The sequence below is a fragment of the Platalea leucorodia genome (genome assembly GCF_965183815.1).
Source record: "Platalea leucorodia genome assembly, chromosome: 21".
In the NCBI taxonomy this organism is placed as follows: domain Eukaryota; kingdom Metazoa; phylum Chordata; class Aves; order Pelecaniformes; family Threskiornithidae; genus Platalea; species Platalea leucorodia.
In genome coordinates, this window is record NC_138843.1 from 3779165 (window position 1) to 3805499 (window position 26335).

The following is a 26335-nucleotide window of genomic DNA, read 5'->3' on the forward strand; positions in this document are numbered from 1 at the left end:
CTCAGCAGTGCACGTGGTAAAACAAGAGGCAAAAGCCACAATTGGTAGCTGGGGAAGTTCAGAGTGGACATTAGGAACTGCTTCTTCAGTAGGAGCATAATGTGATACCGGATCCAATACCCAGCAAGGCTGTGCGAGATCTCCATCCCTGGGAGTTTTCCAAGACTCGGCTCAACAAAGCCCACGGCTGACCTGGCCTGGCATTGCTAATAGTCCTGTCTCAAGCAGCAGGTTGGACTGCCTGAGCTCCAGAGGTCTTTTCAGCCAACGACTCCATGGTAAGTCTGACTCAAGTAAGGAGGGGGATTCCTTTTAACCTCAAAGCTGAGAAGTGATAATTGTCTACATTTTTGTCAGCTTAACAGCACATTTTCAAAAACCATTGACAACCTCCTGCTCCCACTGCCTTCATGGCTCTGTGGGCAATACAGAAATGAGACCCAAGGTCTCCTATGTTCACTGGCCAAAAACAAGGTGACTCAATCAGTTTAATAGCTTTAGAAGACTTCAGATAATTCTTACCTGTGCCTCAGTTTCCTCCCCCACTGATCTTGAAAACAGACAACAGGAAGCATAATTGATGGTTTCAAACCAGCTTTTGAGATCTGAAGATGAAAAGGCACAAATGGAAAAGCAAAGCATTAACTAAAATTTTCGTTACTTGTTATTGCTATTAAAGAGCCCAAACTTCCCCCAGCCAGGCTGAGTCCTGCATTGCTGGGTCCTCTGCAAGTATAACAATAAAAGGCAACCCTTGTCTTGAAAATCACGGAAAACTTGAGAAGCAGCACGTTTCACCATCACGTATTTGCTGTAGCCAGGCAAGGGCTGAGAGCGGGAGAACATGTCTTACTCCTCGGGTAGTTACAGCACCCATGCTGCAGGGTAGGAGAGATTTGCCAAGAAAACATCAGGGCTGAGTGATGTTTTCACATCACAGACCCCACGTCCTGCTTCTCTGGGGCTTCTTGACAACGTCTGCGATGCCATGCAAGGAGCAGCCCAAGAGCAGGCGTAAGCGTGCTGAGCCCCACCACCCATGCACGGACTTTCCAACTGCGCTACGGGCTGCTAACGCAGCTGCTCTTTGGAAAAAGCCGAGCGCAAGCGGGCTGCTGGCGCTGGCTGACCCTGCACGTGCCCACGTGGGGAACAGGTCCCCTGCCCTGGGGAACAGGGGCCGAACTCCTGCCCCAGCACCCTCCTTCCAACCAGCTCCAGTGCTACGGCTAAACCCAGGCTGAGGATGGGTTTCACAGCCACACCGCGGACGGCGGGCAAGGCCTGCGCTTGCATCCGCGTCCCTAGTAGCACAGACATACCTTCGTGAGCGGGGCTTTGCTACAGAGTTTGCAGGAATGGCTCAGTCTTTGGCCAGGCCCTTCTTGGCTCCCAGAAGCAAGGCAGTGCATTTGGGCCAACGTGGTGGCAAGCAGGATCGCCCGGCTCAGAGATTTAGGCATGCAAGGGCATGGGAACAGGAGCGGTGCCTGCAGGCTGATGGGCTGAGCCCATTTCGCAAGCACGGGGCAGATCCCCATAGACTTCCAGCGCCTGTGTCCCTCAGCACCCCGCCATGCCGGGGGGTGCGTCCCTGTCCACAGCTGCTGGGGAGCAAGGCACGGCGTGGCCCCGAGGCCAAAGCGCTGGGGGATGGACGCCCTCCGAGAGGGCCCGCCGAGGTGCCCCGGCAGGTACGTCCCTCCTGGGGGGGACAAAGAGCAGCACCCCCACCCCATGGCCGTCGGGTCCCCGAGGGATCCCCAAGCCCCTCACCTGCCTCCCTCACCCCGCCCCACACGCGCCTCCCACCCCTCCCTCTCCCCATTGGCCAGCCCAGCACCTGCAGCGTCCCAATTGGCTCCCTCAGCTGCTCATCAGGCCTCTGGGGTATTTATGCGGGGCGCGGCCCAGCACCCTGTGTCTTGTCAGTGCTGGGGAGCAGAGGAGCCAGGTAAGGCAGGGCTGGGGGGAGGCGTTTGTGGCTTGGCTTGGGGCCGGAGGCTGCCCCTTGCCTCGGGTGGCTCTTTGCAGCCCTCCCAGGGATGGAGGGTAGAGGCTGGGCTCGGAGCTGGCTCCATCCTTGGAGCCCTTGGCTCCTGGTCCTGGGGAGCCCTGAGGCTAAAATGTACCTGCTGAGGGGCTGTGTTCCCCCAGCTGTGCCCATGGGGCTTCTCCAGCTCCCTGGGAAAGCACAGAGCTGTGTGCTGCCTCTCTGCTGCTTTTCCCCATCTGTGGGTGGGGGTGTCTTGGCTTTCTGAGGCCAAAGGTGACACCTTATGGTGTCATGCTGCATCTGCTGTGCCTTGGGGAGAGCTGAAAGCCTTCAAATCCCTCCCTAAAGGTTTCTTCCCAGCCCTGAGATGATGACTTGGTAACACTACGGGTCTCCGATTTGTGACTGAGCAGCTTTGGGTCTGAAAGCTCTTTTCATCTTACTGCCTGAAGAAGATCAAAGGTGCCTGAGGGGGTCCACAGGAGGTGGCTCTCCCACCCAGCCACGCAGGGACAGCGCGTGATGTGCACCCCGGGCATCACCGCCGACTTGCGTTGACGCTGGGGGCAGCGGTACGTGCCTGGATCAGCTGGGCATTCCCTTCCTGTTGACAGTGCGGCCAGACCTGCCTGTAGCTATTTCACATGATCATTTGGTGTAGGCATGATAATAGCGTTAACGAAGGGGGTGGCTTGAGTGACAAGGTAACTTCTCTCTTGCTCAAGAGCACCGTGTCTCTGCAGATGGAGGCTGCAGCCATGCACGGCTCTGCCAGCTTGCTGGAGGGAGCGCTTGGCAAACTAGCTTTGTGTTTCTCAAGACTAACAGGGTTCTTAAATGTGGTTGTGACTACCTGAAACTGTACGGCTGGGAAGGACTTCAATTACTAAAGCTGGTTCTGCTGAAACTTCCAGACGAAAACATGCGTTAAAGACGCTGCAGCACGCTGCTTGCTCTGCAAGTTACAGCTTCTGTCTGAAACTGCGAGGTCTGTCCTCACAGCAAAATTGGTAAATGGAAAGCACTTGAAAGCTGAGAAGCTGTTTTAATTAAACTCCCTCCCCTCTTTCCTAAAACATCTCCAAATTCTAGTAGCTTGGATAGCGTATACGCTCACTGTCCCAAGGACAGTGCTGATGGCTTCTCCAGAAAGGTTAGATGGGCACCTCTGCCAGCAATTTTGAAACTAATGTCCTAAGGTCAAAGCTGAAAATCATCTGATCCTCCTCCCAAAACTAACTCTGCCCTCGGAGCATTTGCAAACGACTCCCTCGGTTGCGGGCAGCGCCATTCCCCACTGCAGCAGGCATCCTGTGACCCAGTTCTGTTTATGGTAACTGGGGTATCGGTGGCAAATCTCGAAAAGAATGTAAATAAGTGCTTTAACCACAAATTAATACCTCTGCCCTGATTAGCCCTCTCTGCTCATATCTAAAGCACTAAATTTAGCTTTGTTTTCCTAAATGGTCATTAAGGAATTGCCAGTTAAGCTATCGAACCAGGCACGCTAGCTATGGCTCAATCTGTCTTCCCAAGGCAAAGCACGTTTGGAGGGGAGAAACGCTTCCTGAACAACAAGATCCTGCCTCTCTGTCTGCAGGACAACATAACAGCAGGCTGTCTTCGTGGGGCAGAGCTTCCTTCCACAGGAAAAATAAAAACCTTACACAAGTTAAAGAACTACTTTTATGTATGCTGGTCCCTGTCAGAGCGACAGAAATCAAGGGAGGTGCTTACCCCAGCAGGACAGTACTCGCTCTTCTGCCAGGCTAGGGTGTTGCACTGGCTGTGACAGTCTGACCGAGGCAGGGAAAACGGAGAGCAGCTTGGCAGTTCTGGTGCCGTTGCCCTTCACCGAGTCCAGACTTGTGCCAAATTGGGCAACGATCAGCAGTTAAGCGATTGTGCCACGCTAGAAACGTGCACTGAAGAGTTTCATCTTTCTGAAACCACCTGTTTCAAGAACTTTCTCCAGCAGTGACCTAGTATTTCTGATGTAGCAATGGTGTGAAATCATCAGATCATCACTTTCATGCAAAGCAAATGGTGATGCTGTTTCTGATCTTCTGCCTGGTGATTCCCATGCATGGGGTCTGCCTGCTGGGACTCCAACTTGCAACTACCCTGGCTTGAAGCTGTGCCTTTCTCCAAAGGATTCTGAAACAACTGACACAGAGTTGCTAAGTGATGTGCTTTCCTGCAGTCTCTGAAGTAAAACAAGGTCTGCTCAGCACTTTTGCAGGGGAGAGACTAGAAAGAGAAAATAAAACCCTGCTGTGGGCTCCTAAAGACTTGCCACACCACAAATACTGGTGTTGCAACACACCCCGATTCCTCCTACACAGAGGAGAGCAAGCCATGTCCTAACATGACTGTGCTGCAAGGATTGCCACCGACACAGCCGCATCCATAATTACGATGGGCTCCTAGGACTTCAGACGTTGATTCTAACCTTGTACTAGTTTTCACATCAGCCAAGGAGTTACTCCTGACTTTGCCAGCAACTAGAGTCCTCTCTTTTTTTGCTGCAGCGTCTGTGTGCTAACCCCGATACCAACGCCGCTAAGACACTCTGCAGTTTGAGGTTTTTCCCACCTATCCAGAAGTAAAACAACTGAGCAAAGAGGTTGTTTGTAATGGTGTTGAAATAGTTGTGCTTTGCCCTGTGACAGGGCTGTGGACTCATTCAGCCTACTTGGCTTCAAAAAAAAAACAAAACCAAACAACAAAAAAAACCCAAACTTGTCCTAAAGCAGTGCGAGAAGAATAACCACTAACTGAGCAAACCCTGTGGACTTTGGGACTGAGGCTTCATGTTCAAGCCCCGCTTTTGTTTGGAGCAGTTTTCCAGAAGCTCTCCCAGGCTGACAAAGTTCAAGCTGTGTTTTTGCTGCGCTGTTACATTAGGCAGCCCCCTGGGCAGGGTGGTTACCAGGAATGTGCAGAGGAGCGCTGGCTCTGGGCTTTTTGAGAGGCTGGAGGTCCCAACTTTTGCTGTAGACATGTAGCACTCTGCATCCCTGCCTTGCTTGAATCTTACTAAAATGCCGACTAATCGCACAGTTAATACAGTTAATAATTTGCCATCCTGCCAAGTTACCTCCTAGCTCGATCCATAGTTAGTCCAGGGCTAACAAATGCTTGTTCCACTGCTTCTTCCCCAGCTCTCTGTTCCTATTTCCACAGCAAAATAAAAACCTTACACAAGTCAGAGAACACAAGAAACCAGACAATGGTCTCTGTCACAAATCAGATGGCAAGTTTTTTGGGGCAGAGTCTGCCAGTGAGCCTGGAGCAGTGCCTGCCTTGGGAATCCAGTTTGTGAGGAATTTTGGTTTGGGGGTTTTCTATTGGAAAATGCCACAGCAATCGTAAGAATAGGCACTGACTGGCAAGGGAGAGAAAAGCGGATGCTGCACTGAAGAACAAACACGCTGAAGTCCCTGCTGGGCCTGACTAAGGCTGGGAAGTAATCCTGGATTTATCGCACAACACTGGAGTGTCCAGATACCAACCTAGGTCTAGGCTAGGGAAGTCAATACATGTTCAAGATATTGCATAACTCTTATACTTGAACTTCATTAATCCCATTGTGTAACGAGAATACGGCTGAGACTTGGTTTCACAGGAAGCGAGGAGAGATTCGGTCAGCAGGATGGGAATGCAAGTTTCAAGGTAGCCAGCCTGAATGCTGCAGCTGCGAAACCTGGCTGGCTCTTTGAGGGATTTTCATATCCTTCCCAGAGCTGTGAGAGTGCTGGTGTTGCTGGAGTTGGCAGCGGCGGGGAAGTTGATAAAAGTTCCCCGCGATGAACACAGGCATAGTGGGACTACTCTAAAATGACTCTCATCTCGATGTCCTTTGCAAAGGATACTCCAGAATGAGCCTTCAGAGGAAAGGCGCTATGAACACTGAACGCTTTTTAAGAAGGTAAAATATGCCTATTGCTGTTTCAGCATCTCTGTTGAGTCTGGCCCTGACACTCTGCTGGAGGGGAGCTGAAGTCCTGCCAGTATCTCTTTTTTTTCTTTTTCCCTCCCAAAGAGGAAAATGGATTAATCCATTGTAAAACCCATCTCTACTTCAGACAAAGTGGGGGAAATCTGCGGGCTTTTCCCCCTTAAAGGGTATTAAGCAAGTTCAGACACTCTCTTTTCAAAATAAATATTTCTGGTTTTAAACTCCACTATGAAACTGTTGGAGCTTGCCACATTTTGAAAATTAAAACTAAAAAATTACTTATACTACTGTCCTAACAAGACCTCCTGCAGCTGCATTTCAGCAGGGCTTGTCAGAAGGACAGTAATCCGCCATGATCCAGTGAGACAGCGTTCAGTGATTCCCACCATTACCCCGCTTCTGCAGGGTGCGTCAGTCCTTCCAGCGTTCCAGTCCTGGGCCAGCAAAGGGCCCGTGCAGTGGGAAGGTGAAGCAGAAGCATCTCTAGCAGAGAAAATGCACAACAGATGAGAGAGTTATCGCCTACTTCTAACCTGCAATTTTGAAGCCAGTCAAATGTTATCAGCAATGAAATAAGTAGGATGGTTGGTTAGTTTAAAGTATTTGGCTGTTTGGGGATTGAGGGAGGTGACTGAGTATAGTCTTTGTCCTACATAAATATTTGCACATCATAAATCATGGAGCCTCTCAAATATCTTCACACCCTTGCAAGAAAGATTAGTGATGCCACACTGATGTTCCTAGGACACGCGGAATGATGCATCCCAACTTTGCCCTCTGCTTTTCACCAGTTTTGCTAAGACTTTAATTCACTGGAGGAAATTAAGTTGTACTCATGCTGTTATACTCTTGTTTTTCCTTTCAGCTGCAGTTGAATTCAGTATGGCATCAGAAAAGACCACAAAAAAAGATCTGCTGAAGGCTGAGGAACAGCAGCAAGCGGTAGGTGCCAGGGCAGCCAGTACTCTAACACGCAACAGGTAAACTACCTGCTGGTAAACTAACTTCTGTCAGCACCTCAAAACCAGGCTGGGAGTAGCAGAAAGATTAACCATATGAAGCTGTGGCTAAATCTAAACTCAATTGATACAGAAGCTAACTTTTTTTTGCTCAAGAGAACTTCAGGGCTCGCTCAAGTAATGCAAGTAATTCTGAAACATGAGCTGTTATAGGTCCTATTTCCACATCTGGGTTTGGTGCTGAAACCCAGTGTGACTCAGAATCGATGAGCCCAGAGCTCGAACTTTCAATCCTGGCTTGTCGCTGACTTGCTAGCCGTCTTTGGATGAGTCCCGTCAACTCTGACTTTAAGAAGGGTGAGGAGATGGACTGGAGGTCCCCTTAGGACCTTTCTGGATAGACACAAGGCTTGTATTCACTCACCAGCTTGAGGCTGGGCCTCTAACGTCACTTATTTCTCTTGGGTTTTAGAGCGCTGTTAATCGGGTAACCAGCTTGCCCTTGCTCAACTCCGCATTCAACCTGGTCTCATCTGCCTACAACTACACCAAGGAGACGCATCCTTACCTCAGCGGTGTCTGCAACATGGCCGAGACTGTGGCTGCTGTCGCAGTAGGTAGCGTGGTTGGTGGGGCACAGCCCATCCTGAACCAACTTGAGCCACAAAGTAAGTGAAGAGGCTGGAGTGACCCTTTCTACGCAGAGAAATAGGTGGGGAGGGGAGTTTCATGTGCCTGTTGGGTGATATCCATCACCTACAGCACGTTGTTCTAGCTAATTGGAGCACTGAGTCTTCCACTCAGCAGCTCCCAGCGGCTCAATGAAGCCACTGAATTTCATGGACATGAAACTGTTACTAGCAGGAACAAAGTTTGGCCTCTTGCCTGTGGTTTCTTTAAGTCACTAAGCAAAAACTCCCTGCTTTTTCTCTATCGCTCCAAGTTATGAGCGTCCCAACTGGCAGCAGCAGTGTCCGTCCTGGATATAGCTCAGTCTGTCTCATCCCAACACTTTTCAACCCTTTAAACCGATCGCTCTATGCACCAGGGGCAAGTATTACATTCCAGTTGGAGCGATGTGCTGCCAATAGCTAGAAAGCTGGGAAGGCAAAATGGAGACTATTTGAACCAGCCAAATTGTAGGGTCCGTTCACTTTTTAACAAGGCACCCACACACGCGCACCATTCCAGAGCAGTAATTTTTTTTTGGCTTGCTTTCATGAGTGTGTCCTGAATTGGACACTGTAGGGTCAAAAACCCCTCTCCAAATTGAAGAATAAACTGGTACCTGTTGTCTTGTCTAGTTGCACTTGTAAATGAATACGCCTGTAAAGGACTGGATCAGCTGGAGGAGAACTTGCCTTTTCTTCAACAGCCAGCAGATAAGGTAAGGTAAAGGCTTTTCCTGGGGAAGCCATGACTTGATCTCCTGCTTGATGGAACTGTTATGGGTACAGAAGAATATGGGGAAATAAACTTCAGCAGCACTGCTTTGTCAGGTCAGTCCTGGTACGGGCTAGAGGAGGCACTGCTAGCTGATGAAAGCTGGAGAGATGCCTTCAGCATGTGGAAGTGAAGATGTCCATGTAAATACAGGTGTACCGACTTCCCCAGCTCTCCCACAAGACTGCAAGCATGATTTAGCTGTAAGGAAAAGCTTCAGGGAGGGAAAACCTATCTCAGGAAAAAAAAAGTCTCTTTCTCTGCCTCTCCCTGTTGTAGGTAATCTCGGACACCAAGCAGCTGGTTTCTACCAAAGTGATGTCTGCTATGGATGCTGCCTGTGAGGCAAAAGAAGCAATGGCTGATAAAGTGACTGAAGCTGTGGACCTCACTAAAAATGTTGTTGGGGACAGTGTCAAGCTGACTCGGTCAATGGTCACCTCCACCGTCAACAGTGCTGTGGAGGCTGCCCAGGGTGCCAAGGACCTTGTGACAAACAAGGTGACAGAAGCAGTAGACCTCACTAAACACATGGTGGAGGACAGCGTTGGACTGACCAAGTCTGCAGTTGCTTCTACTATTGTCAACGCTGTGGAGGCTGCCCAGGGTGCCAAGGAGCTTGTGACGAACAAGGTGACCGAAGCCGTGGACCTCAGTAAACACATTGTGGAGGACAGCATTGGACTGACCAAATCTGCAGTTGCCTCTACTATTGTCAACGCTGTGGAGGCTGCCCAAGGTGCCAAGGAGCTTGTGACGAACAAGGTGACCGAAGCCGTGGACCTCACTAAACACATGGTGGAGGACAGTGTTGGACTGACCAAGTCTGCAGTTGCTTCTACGATTACTGCTGCTGTAGAGGCTGCCCAGGGTGCCAAGGATCTCGTCACCAACACAGTGACTGAAGCAGTGGACCTAACCAAAGGGGCTGTTCAGGATGGTGTTGAGAAGACCAAATCAGTGGTCACTTCTACAGTCAATACAGCTCTGGATGCTGCATATGGCACCATAGCTAGCAAAATAAATACAGCCCTGGAGCAGAGCAGAGAGGCTATCCAGGAGGGTGTGGAGATAACTAATTCAGTGGTCACCAACAGCATAAGCAAAGCCAAGGCAGTGAGCCAAGCAGTGGCAGGCGGTGTGGAATCTGTCCTGGGTATATCAGAAGATCTGGTGGATCACTACCTCCCGATGACAGAGGAAGAACTAGGTGAGAAAATGCTTAGCTGGCGATTGTAAATGCAAATCCTTTCCCACGTGACTAGAGAGCACCTGACGCTGCAAAACACATCTTCCAAAGTAGACAGGTAGCTCTGAATGTCACCAAGTTGGCTCTCTGTTAACGCTGACTTGCCACATGGTATGGGACAGAGTTCAAGCATTTTCTAGCTGGTCGTTGCCTGTCAGCATCAAGGCAAATAAACACGTGGGTGCATGGTTCAACCTATCTGTCAAGTCTGCTTAGCTGAAGAGAACACGTTGAGCAGGGACTAGCCTACCTTTACCATCTGAGCAACTACAAACCTCTACTAGTTACACAGCAAGCTTCAGCCTTCATGTTTTCCAATGGGTGATCTTACCTCTTCCCCTCACTTACAGCTTGGGGAGTGGAGCACAGCTGCATCTCTGTTCTTGTTTCCTCCAGGTGAACTGGCCACTGCCATGGAGGGATTTGGTATGGCTTCTGTGGAGGAGCAGAAACAGCAACGGAGTTACTTTGTGCGTCTGGGTTCCCTCTCTAACAAAGTCCGCCACCGAGCCTACCAGCACTCCCTGAACAAACTGCAGCGCGTTAAGCAAAGCACCCAGGATACTCTCTCACGACTACAGCAGGCAATAAAACTGGTACAACCATGCTTTTTCCTTTTTCCTCCTGTCTGTAGTCTTCCTGCCCTGCTATCCAGATGGAAGCTCTTCCTCCATCCTGCACCAGCTGCATTGCATCTTGGATCCCTCCCTGGGAGGGAAGCACTCATGCTTCTCTGATTGTGTGTGCTTGCAATACAGCTCTTCCTTTCATTTTTCCCATCAGATTGAATCTGTGAAACAAGAGGTTGGCCAGAAGCCTCTGGATGGGCAGGAGAAGCTCCATCAGCTGTGGGTGGACTGGAGCCTGACCCAACCCAAAGGAAACCAAGTTAAAACCGCCTCCCATCCAGAGGTATCCCTAGAAGGGCGTGTTTAATCGGGCCTCTGGTGGATGGTGTACATCTCATCTGCTCTGGTAACTGAGCTATATCTCTCTCCCAGCAGGTAGAGTCACGGACTCTAGCTATGCTGCATATCATCACCCAGCAGCTACAACCTGTTTATGAGAACCTGAAAGCCAGCATCCAAGGCCTCCCCAGCAACATCCAAGAAGCTGTGTATCAGGCCACTCGAAATATCCACAAGCTCCACAGCTCTTTTTCCAGTGCTACGTCTTTCCAGGACCTCTCCAGCACCACCCTGACCCAGAGCCAGGTCCGTGTGGCAGAAGCCCAAAGGTCCCTAGATGACCTGCTTGAGTACGTAACTCAGAACACCCCGCTGAACTGGCTTGTGGGTCCCTTCAGGGCGATAGCTAACGTGTCACAGGATAGCAGAAAGCAGAAGAAGAAAGATAAGGTGACTGATATAAAATCACCCATGTTGGAAAAGACTACACCATCAAAGGAGGTGGCTAAGACACCCGAAGAACCAAAGGGAGCAAACGGGATTCCAGGGGAAGGGTGTGAAGCACTAGAGAAGCTGGAAGAGAAGGCAGAGAAAGATGCAGAGATGGCACTGGCTGCAGAGGAGAAAAAAACCAGGGCAGAGGAGAAAAAAACCAGGGCAGAGGAGAAAAAAACCAGTGCAGAGGAGAGAAAAACCAGTGCACCAGGGGAAGATCTCTGAAAAAGTCCCGCTCTTCTGGCCAGGCCTCCCTGGCTAGAACAGCGCTTTCTCTTTTAATCGCGTGTCCAGCTGCCAGTCGTGCTAAGAGTGCCTCCTGCTCGCTCACCGTCCCAGACTGAGTTTACAGTAAGATGTAGTTTGCAAGGAGACTTGCTAACCAAGGTGGGGTGATTCCGTATCTTGATTTACTGTCTTTTAAGTCATGCTGCTGCACTGAAAGGGAAGATGGGGATCTGTATTTCAGCTTTCTAAGTCAGCCCAGCTGTATGCGTGAACGTCTAATTCTTGCTGAGAAGAGTTGTGGGAGAGAAGAAGTGGTCTCAACTTATTTTTAATGTTGGATTTGTTTTTAATTCATCCCAGCTGCACAGATCTTGAGAGGATGATGCACTTGGCCTTTGATACCGTTTCCCTCCTTCTACCAATTTAAAAATATGTGTTACAGACAGAACTTCCTCTCTTCCTGTTGTGGTTCCGGAGAGGCTCAGCCCTGCAGCAGACCAGGAACAGCTGGGGGCAAGAGGCTGCTTCTCAAAAAGAGATTTCTCTTTATGGATCAGCCAAACACTTTTACTTTCACAGAGAAACACTTAGCAAGGTTGGGATTTTCTTTTAAGCATGCCAATTTGCAGTGGGATTATCTTTCCTAGTCATATAAATGACTTCAGGGCTTATCTGTTGGTGTGTAACTCCATGCATGAAACCTCTTGCCGCCATTAAGAAGCCGGCAAAGGAGGCAGCTTTTGCCAGGAGTCACTCTGCCAGGGTGACAGGATGCCCTGTTGTTAAAATAGGGGAGAGAGAGAGAGGTGCTGGTTATTTTCCTGGCAAACAGCGCTTTGTAGTCATTCCTAATGTAACTTATTTTGGTAACTTCTGTCCTGGCATGGTCCCTGTGCTAAGGCTGGAATAACGGCAAGCAGACTTCAGAATAAAGCGTGACCTGCGTTCAAAGGAATACCTGTCTCCTATGTGTATCTAAAGCTGCAACCTTATGTTGTCCCTTTAGCCTGAGTTGGTAAGCAGCTTGTATTTAACACATCATTTCTCTGGGCAACTTGCATTTTCCCTGATCTTGCTGGAGGAAGAAAAACCAATGATTTTAGCAGGTCCCGTGTTCTGCCTCACTCTTCTGTAGAAAAGCGTCTTCGGCATTTGGTCCCTAAGACCAAATACCAAAATACCCAAGAGCTAAGGCTGTGCCCCGAGGCTGAGCTGCATCAGTTCCACTCCAGCTCCACCCTGCCCCCGGCTCTGCCCCGCTCCGTACCCCGCACGGGGGTAAAGCCAACAGCCCCCCCCCCAGAGGGAGGCGTCGGTTCCTAGGCCGAGTCTGCCCTCACCAGCTCGGCTTCAGCGCCTTCAGGTGCTCATGTGGAGGACACCAGGTACCAGGGGCCGGGGCCTCCTCTGCCGGGAGGGCCCCGGGCCCGTACCGGGGAGCGGGAGCCTTCCCACGGGGACGGAGCTGGCAGCGCCCCCGGGCCGAGACGCTCCGGCCACGGACACCCGCGTACCGCTGCGGGCCGGGCCCCCCCCGGCCCCGGCCCCGGCCCGGCCCCGCTCCGCCCCGGCCGTGCCCCGCTCCGCTCCGCCCCGCCGCTGCCGGGCCGCGCCGCTTCCTCCTGTGCCCGCGGGCTCCGGCGGGGCGGGCGGGAGGGAGGCAGGGCGCTGCCCGCGGCCCCGCGCCCGCCGCAGCCCGGATCGCCCCGCGCCCGCCTGCCCCCGGCCCCGCCGGGAAGCGCCGCCCGGCCCGGGGCGAGCCGGCCCCGCCGCACCAAGCCCTCCCGCGGGGAGGCCGGAGCAGGACCGGCCGGAGGTAGGCTGGCCCCTTCCCTCCCCGCCGAGGGGAGGCGGAGGAGCGGGGACGCCGTTCCCGCGGGGCCCGGCTGCAGCGCGGGCGGGGGGAGGCGGCAGAACGCGGGGCGCGGAGCGGGGCGCGGGTGAGTCAGCGGCGGAAGGGCAGCGCCGGGCCGCGGCCGCCCGGGCGCCTGCCCTCGCCGCCCCGGCCCTCGCCGCCCTTTCACCGCATCAGAGGGTTTCACGGGAAGGGCCGGCAACTTCCTCAGGTCCGGCTCCAGCTCGTTCATTAGGCAATTAGAGGATTTTTGTGAGATAGAAAAAAAAAAACAATTTGAAATTATAAACTTTCCCCACTTGAGAGCTATTTTGGGGCATTCGCTGGTGCTCCCTTTAAATAGGGACGCTTTTCCAGCAGGCTCAGTCGGTGCCTGTGAGCCGTGCCCTGCCCGGCTGCCGTGGGCCCTCCGGCCGCCCGCTCCGGACACGTCCTGCTGTTTGACCTAACCTTCGGTGAGTGCGAGGGTTCAGGCAGGGCTCAGGGATTAGGTGTGGACGTCCGCAGTTTCGTTAGGCAGCCTGACGCTGGGTGCGCGTGGGTTAGATCAACCCTCCTGGCATAAGCAATTTGAAAGGGCTTCCTCTAAACGCGCTTTATTCCTCGACTGCCCGTGGCAAGGAGCCTGCGAGGCCGCTGGAACCAGCTGCCGGGAGGAGACAGACACTTGGGTTTACCTAAATACATTATTAGTTCAGCAATTATTTTAATACAGTTGTAATTAATGGGAAATGAATGCAAAGAGCTTGCTCTTTGGTTAATAATGGAGTTGGAATACTGCATGGAGCGCTGGCAGATCTGCAAGCACTGAATAGATGCAAAAATACTCGAGAGCTGTGAGGGAGAGCGTGGGAGCTCCGCGAGCCTCGCGAGGGCCCCCCAGCTCCCCACATCGCTATTTCTGAACGTCGTCCTGTGTTCTTCCCGCAGGGTCCTCAGGACGGAGATAGCCCGGTTCGGAGACGAGCCCCTGAGCAGCAAAAAGCTATCGCTCGTGCGGTCTGGGAAGCGCGACCGGGGCGTCACAGAGCACCGCAAGGAAACAAACCTTCGCTCCAAGCGCCGTAATATGCTATTTCCATCCATGCTGCTTCAGTCCGTCGTCTGGGCCACCAGCTGATGAGATGGCACAGAGCGCCGAGCTCCAGCCAAGCTTCGAGGACGTTTTTAATATTCTATCCCAGATCCCACAAGATAAACTCCTTAGCCTCAAATATAAACTGAAGCACTTGATATTTGGGCCCAGCAGCAAATTACTGCAAGCCATGGTCCTGCTTACTCTGGGGCAAGAAGCGGATGCAAGAATTTGTTTGGATGCCTTGAGAGATAACCGGGCAGCCCAGTACGTCCACCAGACCAAACTGGGCGCTGCAGGAGTGCAGGCAGATGGGGAGGATTTGCAGCCTCCCCAGCTGGATGCAGGTGCCATGGCGCTTCTGGCACAGATCTACTCAGTGCTGGAGAAGGAAAAACTGTGCAGCCACGAAGCCATGGACAAAGCCTGCCAGGCTGCCACCAGAGCCTGCAACGCCAGCAAGGAAGCTCAGGGGGACACGCTCAACAGCAGCCCAGCTGAGGACCAGGAAGAACACGGCTCTGCTGTCAGCATAGGCCCAGGTGACAAATTTCAGACGCTGAGATCTGATGAGGCCCTAAGATTTCTCCAGACGGCCGACCCAACCTACGTGGTGAGAAGCTCCCCCGTGCAGATTGGAGGCAACTCAGACCTTCCAGGCCCACGGACCTTGTGCTCCTCAGGGAGTCCCTCTCTCCCCAGTCACTTTGAGGTCAGTGCGTCGCCGACAGTTGTTTTTCACACCCAGCCGCCTTCTTCCCACAAGCGCGTCCCCCAGCCCAGCCGGCTGTGCGAAGGGAGCACCAGCGGTGCTGGACAGCCTGACGGGGACAGACAGAGCCACGGCCCGCAGGAAACAAGCTGGGACAGCAGACCCAGCTCTCATCCCGGGCAGGACACCGGTGCCCAAGTGCCCCGACCGGAGAACGTTCCGCAGGTCAGTTCACGTCATCCAGCTCTCCCTATTCCTGAAACGCAGCTGCCCGCGCTGGGTGCTCTGAATGAACCTGCCGAAAGCAGTGATGTTTCCAGCACAGTGGCAGCAGAACCTTGCACACCAGAAGAAAACACAGACAAAAAGCGAGATGAAAAGCGATTACCTACAGGTCTTCCTGCCTCAAGGGCTACAGTGGATACTGCTCCTGCCCCCAAGTCCATGAAGGACTCCGAGGTTCCAGCAGGCATTCCTTCTAACTCTGCACCTGCTTCCATTTCAACCTCTTCCCCTCCTCCTCCTCCCTATTCCTCCTCCTCAACCCTTCCCCCTCCTCCTCAGGGAGTTCCTTCCAGCTTCTCGTATCCCCCTCCCCTCCACGCATCCCCCTCTCCAGCCTGGCCTCCTCCTCTCCAGCCTGTAGAATCAGTGCCCACGTCAGAGCCAGATGATGGGAAGTTCTTCACTTTTGTTGTCCTGCACGCTAGTGAAGATGAGATTATTGCCCATCGAGTCAAGGACCTGCTGGAGAAGATGGGGGTTCCCAACGGGGCCACACTCTGCGAGGACTTCTCCATTGCCGGACGCAGCCATCTGACTTGCTTCCAGGATGCTATGGAAAACTCTGCTTTCATCATCCTGCTGCTGACCAAGAACTTCCCGTGCAACCTGTGTATGTTTCAGACAAACACCGTTCTGATGGAGTCCATCCTGAAACCATCCAAGCGCGACTCAGTCATCCCTTTTGTGCCCAAGGAGAACCCGCTGGAGCGGAGTCAGATTCCCAGCACGCTCGGCGGGCTGATGCCCTTGGATGAGAACTCTCCTGGGTTCTCCAGGACAGTGCAGAACACCTTTACCACCAGCAGGATCAACCAGAGGAAAGCCATGTGGGAGCTGATGCAGAGTAGGAAACTCCAGGAACGGTATCAAACCCTGCAGAACTTCGCTGCTCTGAACCTCGGCTCCCTTCCCCAGATGCCTCCATCAGCAACGCGGCCGCAGCTGCTGGAGCAGCCACCCCGACAGTGGTGCCCCCCCGCTTCGACCGTCCCTCCTGCCGCGTACCCACCTCCCGCCGCTGGCCACCCCATGCCTGCTCAGATGGGTCCCTCTCCTTTCCAACTTCATCTCCCACCAGGCCACTACGTGATGCCAGGTCCAGGAAGCATCCCGCCCCTCATCATTCAGCATGCTCGAATGGTTCAGATTGGGAACCACAACATGATGCAGGTAGAAACTGTCACGCCGGGGCCGCAGGACAGCGAGGCAGAAACCAGGTAAAATGCCTGATCAGAGATGCAGCAGGTCAGCCAAGGCCAGAGACGCTCACACAACGTTCAAACCCAAGATTATAGTGATTCTGCTGGGATCGGGACTATTCTTATTTCACCGTGGGTAAAAGGTGCCACTTTCTTCGAGCACAGGAGAAAATTACCTTCTTTTTTGTTGGGCAAAAAGGATTGCAATCTCCTGCAACTGTTCTCCTTGTGCTTATTTTCAAGTAACTGAGAAAACTCTTTTCCTGATTTTCTGAGGCCACTGAAGGTTTTATAAATAAATTTTAATTAATTTATTTGTGTTTCTCTGGTTCTTTCCTGTAGAATTAGCAAAGCGGATTACCAGGAAAACTGTTCTGCAGGTCTCTGCCTCTGGGGCGGAGGGGGCTGGGAGATGGCGCACCGGGGTTCTGTTTCATCCGCTGCTGACCAAATCATTTGAGGGAAAATCTTCAGGGGATGCTCTGGGGAGTCGCTGTGGCCTCCTGTCAAGGCGCTAAGCACCACGAGGTCCCACCGTTTTCTCCCAGTCCTCTTTGCTCAGGGTTGCACAGTGTCCTCTCGGCCTTTCACGCCGACGCCGGCTCTGCGTGCACGGCCCGCTCCCCTTGCTGCGGCGCCCCAGCAGCGCCATTTCCCCCCCGGCCTCTCGCATCGGCCCCAGGAAGGTGCAGGAAACCAGCGTCGCAGCCTTCCGAGAAGCTGCAGGCCTCTGGGCTGAGACATCAAAAGATCACTTTTCCCAGTTCCCCTCTGAAACTACAGAGAGAGAAGTTTTTTGTTTGTGAAAGACAAGATTCCCATATGGCCCTGGAGGCATGGCTTGAGGGGAAGTATTTTTGTGTTTAAGAAAACTGCTAAAGAACTGAGATTACACACCAGATAGAAGGCTAAACAAGAATCTTTACGGTAAAGCTGTGTTTGGGAAACAAAAATTACTTAATGAAGGTGGAGTGAGAGGGGGCAAATGCGGAGAAAGTCCGAGGAGGCAGAAGCTGAGTGTTCGCTCTTCCATTCTTACCTGCTTGTACACGGTCAGAGGTGGGAGCAGGGCCCTGTTAGGCTGGCTGTTGCACAGAGGATGTTCCCTACGGAGATTACTCCACCTCTTTACGTTATTGCCCTTGAGGAAAAAGTTTGACGGAAAAACAAAAGCATCGAGCAGAGCGTTACAGAAGGGGTGGAGAAAGGCCAGAAGAGGGGAGGTGTCCTGCAGGAGCTGGGTGAGGGCTATACCAGGCAGATCTCTACTGAGCTATTAACACAAGCAGGGCAGCTGAAGCAAAGCCCCAGACCCTACGCTCTTCCTCCGACGGCTTCTGTCGCGGCCCTTTGCCTGCTCTGTCAGCAGAGGTCAGCCCAAAGCCACCAGACGACTAGAAATGGGACTCCTCGCTCTGCGGACCAGAGCCCAGCCAACAGCACCCAGCTCTAGAGTCAACTCACCCCGCGCCGGGGCCTCTGCGAGCCGCAGGCAGCGCTCGCCCTACTCCTCGCCCCAGGAAGGAGCCCGAGAGCTGCCAAGCCCTCATTAAGCTGGACCTCGAGGGCCGGCGCGATCGATACAGGGGAGGTGACCCCGTTTCGGGTATTTCTGCAGATGTGCGTGAGCTCATGTCGCTCTGAATAGCTGTCCCAGTGCGTTTCAAAGCGAGAGGAGCCAGCAGGGTCTGGCAGTCAAAGCGCAGGACTCCCACAGGCCATCCTGGACCTGGGACTACCCAAGCTGGGCACTCACAGCACCTAATTCTGGATTACAGTCTTTGTCTAAGAAGCATCCAAGACCTACAACCAACACCTCCACAAGAAAGACATCAATAAGTCCTTGGAGAAGACTGTTCAGCTGACATTAATGCCCTCTCGGGGAGCACTCTGCTCACCGGGCTAAAGACCGTCCTCACTCTTCCCCTCTGGCTCAATCTACCGCAAGCTCGTTCCGCACAAAGCAGGCCCTCCCAAACAAGTACCAGCCGACTGAATAAAGCTCACTGCTGAGATGCGGCTCCCCAGCACGGAGGAGAGAGCAGAATGGGGAGTCCCTCCTTAGTCCTGGCTCCCCAGAGGACAGCAGGTAACAGTATAAAGGAGGACAGTCCCCTCCACCTGCCCCGTGCTGAGAGCTGCGACTGCTGCCTTTCTATTTTTGAGCAGCTTATGCCCCTCGGGAGGGGCCAAGGATGTCTGCAGGATGATGCTGGAGAGCCTGGGCGCTGACCGAACTTCAGTGCAAGCTCTGGAGCTCCCGGGCACCACCAGACGTAGGAGCCGAGAGCCGACGTGTCCCTACTCTCAAACTGCAACAGCGCAGTGGCCATCACAGTTTTGGATTTAAATCCCACAGAATTTCCTCTTAAGAGGCCACAGGTCCTTTCTCACGGATCTGGCCACAGAAGGTCTCGCTGCCTCCCTCCCCGCCACCTCCAGGAGGCTTAGCTCCTCCTGGACCTCCTTGGCTGAGAACTAGCACAAGACACCAGGCTCAGACAAATCAAAGCCCTCTCTGTCCTGACCAGAACAGGAACCACATAAAAGCATTGCTATTTAAAAGCTGCCATCAGTTGTTGGCTTCCAGCTTTGAAACAGTTTGGCTTTTAACTTCGAAGGACCCAGTGACAATGGATTAACTCATTTACTCTTTATAGAGTCTGCTGGAACCCTCCAAGTGCTTGGATACCCTCTCTTTCCCTATTTTCTCTCCTCTACGTCACCTTTGTGCAAATAGGTGTTGTGTTACTGCAATTCCTGTCACACTGCAGTGGCTGCGCAGCCACCAGGACAGCCCCTCCCCTTGGGAGAAAGCACATCCATCACTCCTTCCCCAGCTCTTCTGCTTTCTATAAATAAACGTCATGCAAACCTAGTCAACTGGAAGCTGCTCTAGCTTGTAAACAACCTCAACAGTCACATCAAGCTTGCTTGGACCAGGGAGAGGGAAGATATGGCAGCAGACTGTAAAACATTGCAGGGTTGGGTGTTTTTTTGAAGCTTACAGTGTGCGCAGGGCCGAGGCTCAAAGGTTATTGGGAGCAACTTCCACTTACGAGCCACAGCCCTGTTTTAACCGCGGCAGCAGGTTCGCTCTTCCCACGTTGTCGGGGCCGTCTGCTGTTGCTCACCCTGCAAAGGGAGCTTTGCCACCAGGGCCTTGTTTTCACCAGGAGAATCCACGTGTGCCTGCGAGCCCCTCGTTCTTCCCCAGTTTCTCTGGGAACCTGGGAAATGCTGACCCGGTATCCCTGTCTTTATGCTCTAGGCCCCTTTCTTTGTAAACGCTGATCTTACGGCATTAGGAGGCTCCGAAGTCCATAGAAGGGCACCAGCAACCGGCTCCAGGAAAACCCCAGCACATTTCTCACCACTTTCACATTTCTAAAGAAACCTGTACGGGAGGCTTTATCGTCAAGAGGGACAATTACCAGCGTTCGAGAGAGAAAAGCACATCTTAGGTTTTAAGAAAGGAATAAAAGGCAGCCGTTTTGTTCGTGGCAGTGTACCGAAGGGCTCCTGGAGAGCAGTGTGCTACAGGAGGGTCTGTAGCCACCCCAGGGAAAAAACCTCCGCTCTCTGTCCAAGACAATCACTCAGGTAACAAAATCATCGCTGAAACGTTGCACTGCTCCCCACACCTCCTCGTTTTGCCACACATACTGGAGCTAGCCCAGACCACGCCTAAAATAAATAAGGACTGTTCATTGTAATTACCCCTAAATTCACGCAGCGATTGCTCCCACCCAGTAATTACTATCAACATTTAATTGCTGGGTCCTTACTATGTAATTACAGATTATTTATGTGTTAAAAAAGAAAAAAATTAAAGCCCTTTTCTATCACACACGGTGTTCTCCTCCTTGAGGCTTCTGTACACGACTGGATCCCCCAGCTACCCGATCACAAGCTCGCGGCTCCAGAGCAGCTTCCCCACCCCAGCTGCGGCAGACCTCCCTCCTCCTCTCTCCTCCCAGCAGCTCTCGGACGGGACTGCAGCCAGAGAGCACCGCAGGCAGGACCGATGGGCCGCGGCCCCGGCCCCGAGGCTATCCGCTTCCCTGCACCTGCGGTGGCAGCCACTCACCTACGTACCTGCAGATCCCTTACGGCACAGCAGTAGTATTTTGATGGGAGAAGCGTGCCCCACAGAACTGCAGACACGGCTTTAATGTCGTGTCTAGCACTTTCAAAGGAAAGAGAAGGCAGAAACACGTTCAAACCATCAAGAATTATTTTTGAGGATGGAGCGATCAATGAAGGGACAGCCATTCAAATATTTTATCCATCTGCTCCCATCCTCCTTGGGGAAGGCCGAGCATTTTTTTGAAATCCAAATTCTTGTGTGGAACTAACTCCAGTACCTTTAATTCCTCTGTCTGCTTTTGACCTCCCACTGACAGCTCTGGGGTTGAGAAACACAGACTGAGGACAGCCACACTGCATCCCTCCTCCTGCTTGCTGTGCCCAAGTCCCAGCTGCAGGTAAGGCAGGCAACATCCGAGGCAACGGAGCAGCATCCTTTCACACAGTTTCATTTACATCAAAAGATAAAGCAAAGTATAGAAAGAGAGGTGTCGCTTCAGGGTCAGTGTTATCCTTTTTCAGGGGAAATGTTTGCAGTTGCAGTACAGATTAGCTGTTCCCAGGAATAAATTCAGATGAAACGAAACAATCAATCTGTTGATTGCAAATGCCCAGTATTTCCATACCCACAAGTGTACCAGCCCTAGGAAACAAGCTGAAAATAGAGGCTTACCAGCAAGAAGTCCAAGGCACTTGCATTCTAGCAGCCATTTTTTGTTTTATTATTTAAAGTTAAGAGCGCTCATCAGCTCACAAATTAACAAATTCCATTCCTGCAGTTTAGTTCAGGTTTCAGCCAAAAGGGAAAAAAAAAATAGAATGTAGCTAAACTAACTCTGCACTTTACATCTCAATAAAAGTTAAACCTCCTTGCTTTATAAATAAATGTTATAGTTAACACTGCAAAAATGTAATGGCGGATCTACAATATCTTGAAGGGGCAGAGAGCATTGGATTATTGAGGCAGACGGATATGCTGGCTTATAAATACAAGTAGAGAAGCTTCAGTAGCATATAGTGCATGGTTGTTTATCAGGGTTCTGCTCTCCCAGTCTTGACCTTTCCCAAATCTCAGAGGCAGCTGCTTCACCCCCAACTGTGCTTTCCACTCTGCCCGGGGCCAAGAAATGAGCCACAGGCTGCCAAAGCCCCATCACTCCCCCTGCGAGAAGATAAACTGCTGGAACAGCATCGTGTTTACCAACACTGACTGTTTACCACCAAGGAGGGTTCTGCTAACCCAGGCAAATACCTACCCTGAGACTCTGCATTTAAAGAGAAAAAGCAAGTTGTGTGCAGATCCTAATTAAAGAAAGGAGCTTGCCCAAACAGTAGCCAAATGAGACTTCAAATTCAATCTTTGAAACAGCACCATCCTCAGTAAAGTTGCAAAAAGAATCAAAAGCCAAAACCAGATGCTAACAACCCGCTCCACGTAGGTTTTCAGAATGGGATAATTAAGGGAGCCCAATCGGTTGATACTAATAAACCTCAGAAGAACAAGAAGGCACCTTTAACTTTCATTTCTTTCTTGCTTCTTCCTTCAGCCCACCCTGATACAAACACGCCACCAACACTCACTTGCTTGAATAACCCCGCAAGCACCACCCACGCTCCAAGTACCTCCCGTCCTAGAGGGCTTGCAAGAGCACATCCTCAAAGACGGCTCGAAGTGCACCGGTTTGGCTCGGAAACCTGGCCATATCCACCCTGTACAGCTCAATCCCTGCCAACCTCTGGAGCACGAGGCCCTACGCGCGGGGAGGGGAGCGGACGTGTGCAGAATGGGCGAGCTAAGGGCCTGAACGCCACATTAGGATTTTGGTTTTAAAGTAGCAGTTTTTCCTCCCCATTCATAAAAACCAACATCTATTGATGAAGCTGTATAACCAGAACTGACCTTACTATATCTTACAGGATTGAAGAAGTCTTGCAGCATAGATAGGGCCTGGCTCTAAAAGAGAAAAAATAACCCAGCTTTATGCACCATCGTTGAAATCTCAGGCCTTTAACACCACTTGCTACTTGGCCAACCAAGGGAGAATAAAACCCGTCCTCAGCATACCCAGCCCTACTGCCATGCAAGGCAACTACCTCAGCAGAGCACAAGCCACTCGGCTGTTAGACTCGTACGGGACCGAATCTGAGAAGGGGGTGGGGGGAGAATTAGTTGGAAGATTATTTTATTCCTCACTTGCATTTCTATCTGTTTGGTATTTGGGATGGGAAGGGCTAGAGCACATGTGTGATGTGTAGCTGCTCCAAAGCTTAACGCTGAGTTAATCCAGCACTAATGGGAGAGGCAGCAGGTCCCAGGGATCTCCGTTCTCCTTCCTTCTCAGGACAAGACGGTTGGCATGGGAAAGGGCAGGGGCTGCGGCCTTCTCTGGATACAGCGCACTGGAGATATCTGGTACCTGAAGGTGACAACAATGAGGGACAGCCATGAGCTCTCGAGCCTCCTCCTCCCCTACCCCTGCGCACGCCAGCTTGATGGTGACAGATGAGGACAAAGCTCGCAGCCCGTCTCAGCGCGGCGACGGCCTTCGGCACCGAGGCAAGGATGGCCTGGGATCTCAGGCTGCACTACCTCTGCGGGGTGAAAGAGGTGACGCGAAAGGCTGGGGACTTCAGCTCTCCCGCCCTAGTGCAGTTCAATGAAGGCTTCCAGCTCCTCGGGGATGAAACCCTTGTAGGGAATCTTGTGCTTGTCCAGGGCTCGAGCAGCAAGGCACTGGAGGGTGATGTAGTTGAAGGGCTGCATCGTGCTCTTGGTGAGCAGCTTCTCATCCAGCAGCTCATAAGCAGTCTGCTTGAAGGCATTGGTGGCGTCCATATGGGCTCCAGCCTCCATCAGGGCACTCATGATCAGCGGGCAGTTGTTGCGGGCAGCAACGTGCAGCGGGGTGTTGTTGTCATAGTCACGGCTATCCGGGTCAGCCCCGCACTCCAGAAGCAAGTTCACAACGTGGAGCGATGGGAACTTGCCCACGGGATAACGTCCCACTGTTGTGGTATCTTTGTCCACAGCCATATGCAAAGGAGTGAAGCCGTTCTTGGCCCGGGGGCTGCACTTTAGCAGGCGGTAGATAGTCTGGCGCTTCTGGTGTTCCTGCTCCGGGGTGCACTCCACCTTCTCCAGCAAGAAGACGAGGTGGAGGATAATGGCCAGCGTCTTGGTGAACTGCGCCGAGTCAACTACAGGGTCCTTGCCATGCACGAGCGCCCTCTCCACCTCCCGGACCCCTTTGCTCAGTACTCCCATGAGGTCAGAGAAGCCCAAGTGAGTCGCTAAAGTGCCTTTGGAGCGGTCCTGAAGCACGTAAGAGAAAAGCTCAGCAAAGGAAAGGAAACTGCTGGCAGTCATCGGGCTGAGAGGCTCCAGGTTGCCTTGCTGCATGTCCAGAGCATACTTCCACAGGTTAATGCAGCGTTCGAAGTTGCCGGAGTCGGCATAGACTGCCCCTCGGTAACGGATGTAATAGGAAGTGTCTGGGTGGGAAGGCCCCAAGATGCGCTCTCTAATCAGCAGCGCCTGCATGCGCATCTCATCCGGATCAGTAATCAAGGCTTCCAGTTCCTCCAGCGAACTCACTTCCCGGGAATAGTCGTAGGCCAACACCAGCTGCCGGGGCTCAGGTTTAGGCAGGTACTGCCCGCCCTCACACCGAAGCTCCATCGCCCTTCGCCAGTACTTGTGGGCTCCCAAAAGGTCACGTTTCTTATCCACAAATGTCGCACCCAGCAACTCCAGCGCTTCCACAGCAGCCTCTCGAGTGCAGAACACGTTGGGGACCTGCTGCTCATCCTGACTGGAAGCTGAGGCACAACATCTCTCGCACCCCTCTTCATCGCAGCCCTGAGGAGTTTCCTTGTCAGCGCTGCAGCACCTCTGATGGCTCCCACCTGATGCACAGGTCCCACTTTGGTTCCCTGCAACCTCCTCCTCCTCCTGCTGCAGCCCTCCTTGGATGAGGTACTCCACGATGTTGGTGTGACCGGTGACGCTGGCAGCTAGCAGAGGAGTCATGCCATAGCCGTCTTTCTCCATGCGGGCCTTGGAGCGGAGCAATAGCTGCAGGATCTCCAGGCTGCCGGACTCAGCGCAGTCATGCAGGGCCGTATTCCCCTTCACGCTCCGGCGGTTGACATCAGCCCCTTTCTCTAGCAAGTAACGTGCGATTTCCCGGTGCCCTTTGTAGCAAGAAATCATCAAACAAGTGTGTCCGTGCCGGTTGGCTACTTCCAGGTCAGCCCCGCGCTCCCCGACTAAGTAGCGCACGATCTCCAGGTGCCCATCGAAGCAAGCAGCCCGCAGCGGCGTGGAGTTGGTCAGCGTGGTCTGGTTCACCGAGGCGCCGTGATCCAGGAGGCTGCGCACCACCCCCAGGTGCCCGGCAGCGGAGGCCGCCCAGAGCGGCGGGGCCCCCTCGATGGTCTCCCCATCGAAGTTGACCGAGCCCCCCTCCTCCACGCGGGCCCCGCAGTGATCCAGCAGGTACTCCACCACCTCCAGGTGCCCGTGCCGGGCCGCGATCAGCAACGGGGTGCTCCCTCCCCCGGGGCCGTCGCCCCCGCCGGGCCCCGCCGTCAGCGCCTCCAGCTCCTCCCGGCTCCGGCTGCCCAGCAGCTTCTGCAGCAGCTTCAGCTTCCCATCGCGGGCCGCGTTGTACACGGCCGTGCGCAGGTCCATGGCGACGGGGGCCGCGGCGACCGCACCGGCCACCTCCTGGCCATGGACCGGCCGCTCCTCCGCGCCCCCAGCTCGGCCCGGGGCAGGGGGTGGGCGAGGGCGGCCCCCCGGAGGGGAGGAGCCCTGCGGGGCCGGAGGCGCCCGGCGAGACAGCCCTCACCTCCGCACGGCAACCTTCAGTCTCTCCGCCCGGCCGCCATCTTAGGTTGTAACGCGAAACAAAATGGCGCCCGGAGGGACGCAGGGGCGGGGCGGGAGGAGGACGATGGGAAGCGTAGTCTGGCGCCCGGCCCGGCCCCGCGGGGGCCGCTCCCCGGGGACTCGGTTTCCCGGCAGGCAGCGGGAAGGGGGCGGTGGCCGGAGCCCCCCCCCGTCCGGCGCGGGGCACCCTGGGCAGTGTAGTCCCGCTGCGCCGCCGCCGGCGGCCGCTCCCCGGGGACCGCGGCGCCGCCGAGCCTGCGTTTCCCAGCGCGCCCCGCGCCGCGTCCGCGCAAGGGCTGCGGGGCGGGGGCGGGGTGGCGCTGAGGGGGGGCCCGGGCCTCGCCTGCTCCCCTGCCCCGCTCCTACCGCAGCGGCCGCGGCTCTCGCAGGGGAACAAGCCCGGGCCGGACCCGGGGCCTGGCTGCCCCCGGGGCGGCGCCGCGGACCCTGGGGGACTCGGGCCCGGGGCGGGATGGGGCCCGGGGGGCGAAGGACCCCGGTCCCTGTGCCGGGGCGGCCGCACAGCCCGGGCGAGGGGCCCGGCGCCTCCCGGTCTGCGCGGACAGATGCGGCCGGGGCTGTCAAAGTTCTGTTTGCAGCGTGTGCGGATTTCATGGGCGGTTTTATTTCTGTTCAATTCCTGGAACCCATGGCGCTTCAAAATACAATCGCTACCCAGCGTGCTGCACAGCGTTAGTCTGACGCGGTTTTAATTGTAGCGAGTCATTTGGGTTTGGTAGCGCGCTTTAAAGTACAGCTTTTCTGCCTGGGAGAAGACAGCCCGGAGGTCGCCAAGCCTCGTCCGTAACGGCAAACACAGATCTGTTCCCGTTGGTCCCTGCCATCGGACAAGATGTACAGCTTTCTCCGTTCCTGAATGATAATACGTGGCTGGAGCGAGGGAAAAATATTCAAGGCAATAAATAGCCCAGCTTAGATGAGCGAAGCTTTAGTTACCAGGACCTATTTTTAGGGCGTAAGTTGAAT

At 53.6% G+C, this 26335-nt stretch overlaps 3 protein-coding genes across 3 annotated transcripts; 2 read left to right on the forward strand and 1 right to left on the reverse strand.

Annotated features, from left to right (window-relative positions):
- Positions 1-1576: 1576 nt before the first annotated feature.
- On the forward strand, positions 1577-14214 carry LOC309599581 (perilipin-3-like; the record flags this gene model as incomplete). Its single annotated transcript, XM_082331129.1, has 9 exons — positions 1577-1694; positions 6823-6899; positions 7389-7584; positions 8221-8303; positions 8639-9569; positions 10005-10204; positions 10392-10520; positions 10613-11070; positions 14025-14214. 9 exons carry the CDS (start codon positions 1577-1579, stop codon positions 14212-14214), a joined length of 2382 nt encoding a protein of 793 aa, XP_082187255.1.
- Positions 12990-21021, forward strand: TICAM1 (TIR domain containing adaptor molecule 1). Its single transcript, XM_082331300.1, has 2 exons — positions 12990-13055; positions 14025-21021. The coding sequence occupies exon 2, from the start codon at positions 14219-14221 to the stop codon at positions 16385-16387; it is 2169 nt and encodes a 722-aa protein (XP_082187426.1). The 5' UTR covers positions 12990-13055; positions 14025-14218; the 3' UTR covers positions 16388-21021.
- A 646-nt stretch (positions 21022-21667) lies between these two features.
- On the reverse strand, positions 21668-25357 carry FEM1A (fem-1 homolog A). Its single transcript, XM_082331301.1, has 2 exons — positions 23045-25357; positions 21668-22871 (listed from the first exon to the last, which is right to left on the reverse strand). Exon 1 carries the CDS (start codon positions 25145-25147, stop codon positions 23099-23101), a length of 2049 nt encoding a protein of 682 aa, XP_082187427.1. The 5' UTR covers positions 25148-25357; the 3' UTR covers positions 21668-22871; positions 23045-23098.
- Between the last annotated feature and the right edge of the window lie 978 nt (positions 25358-26335).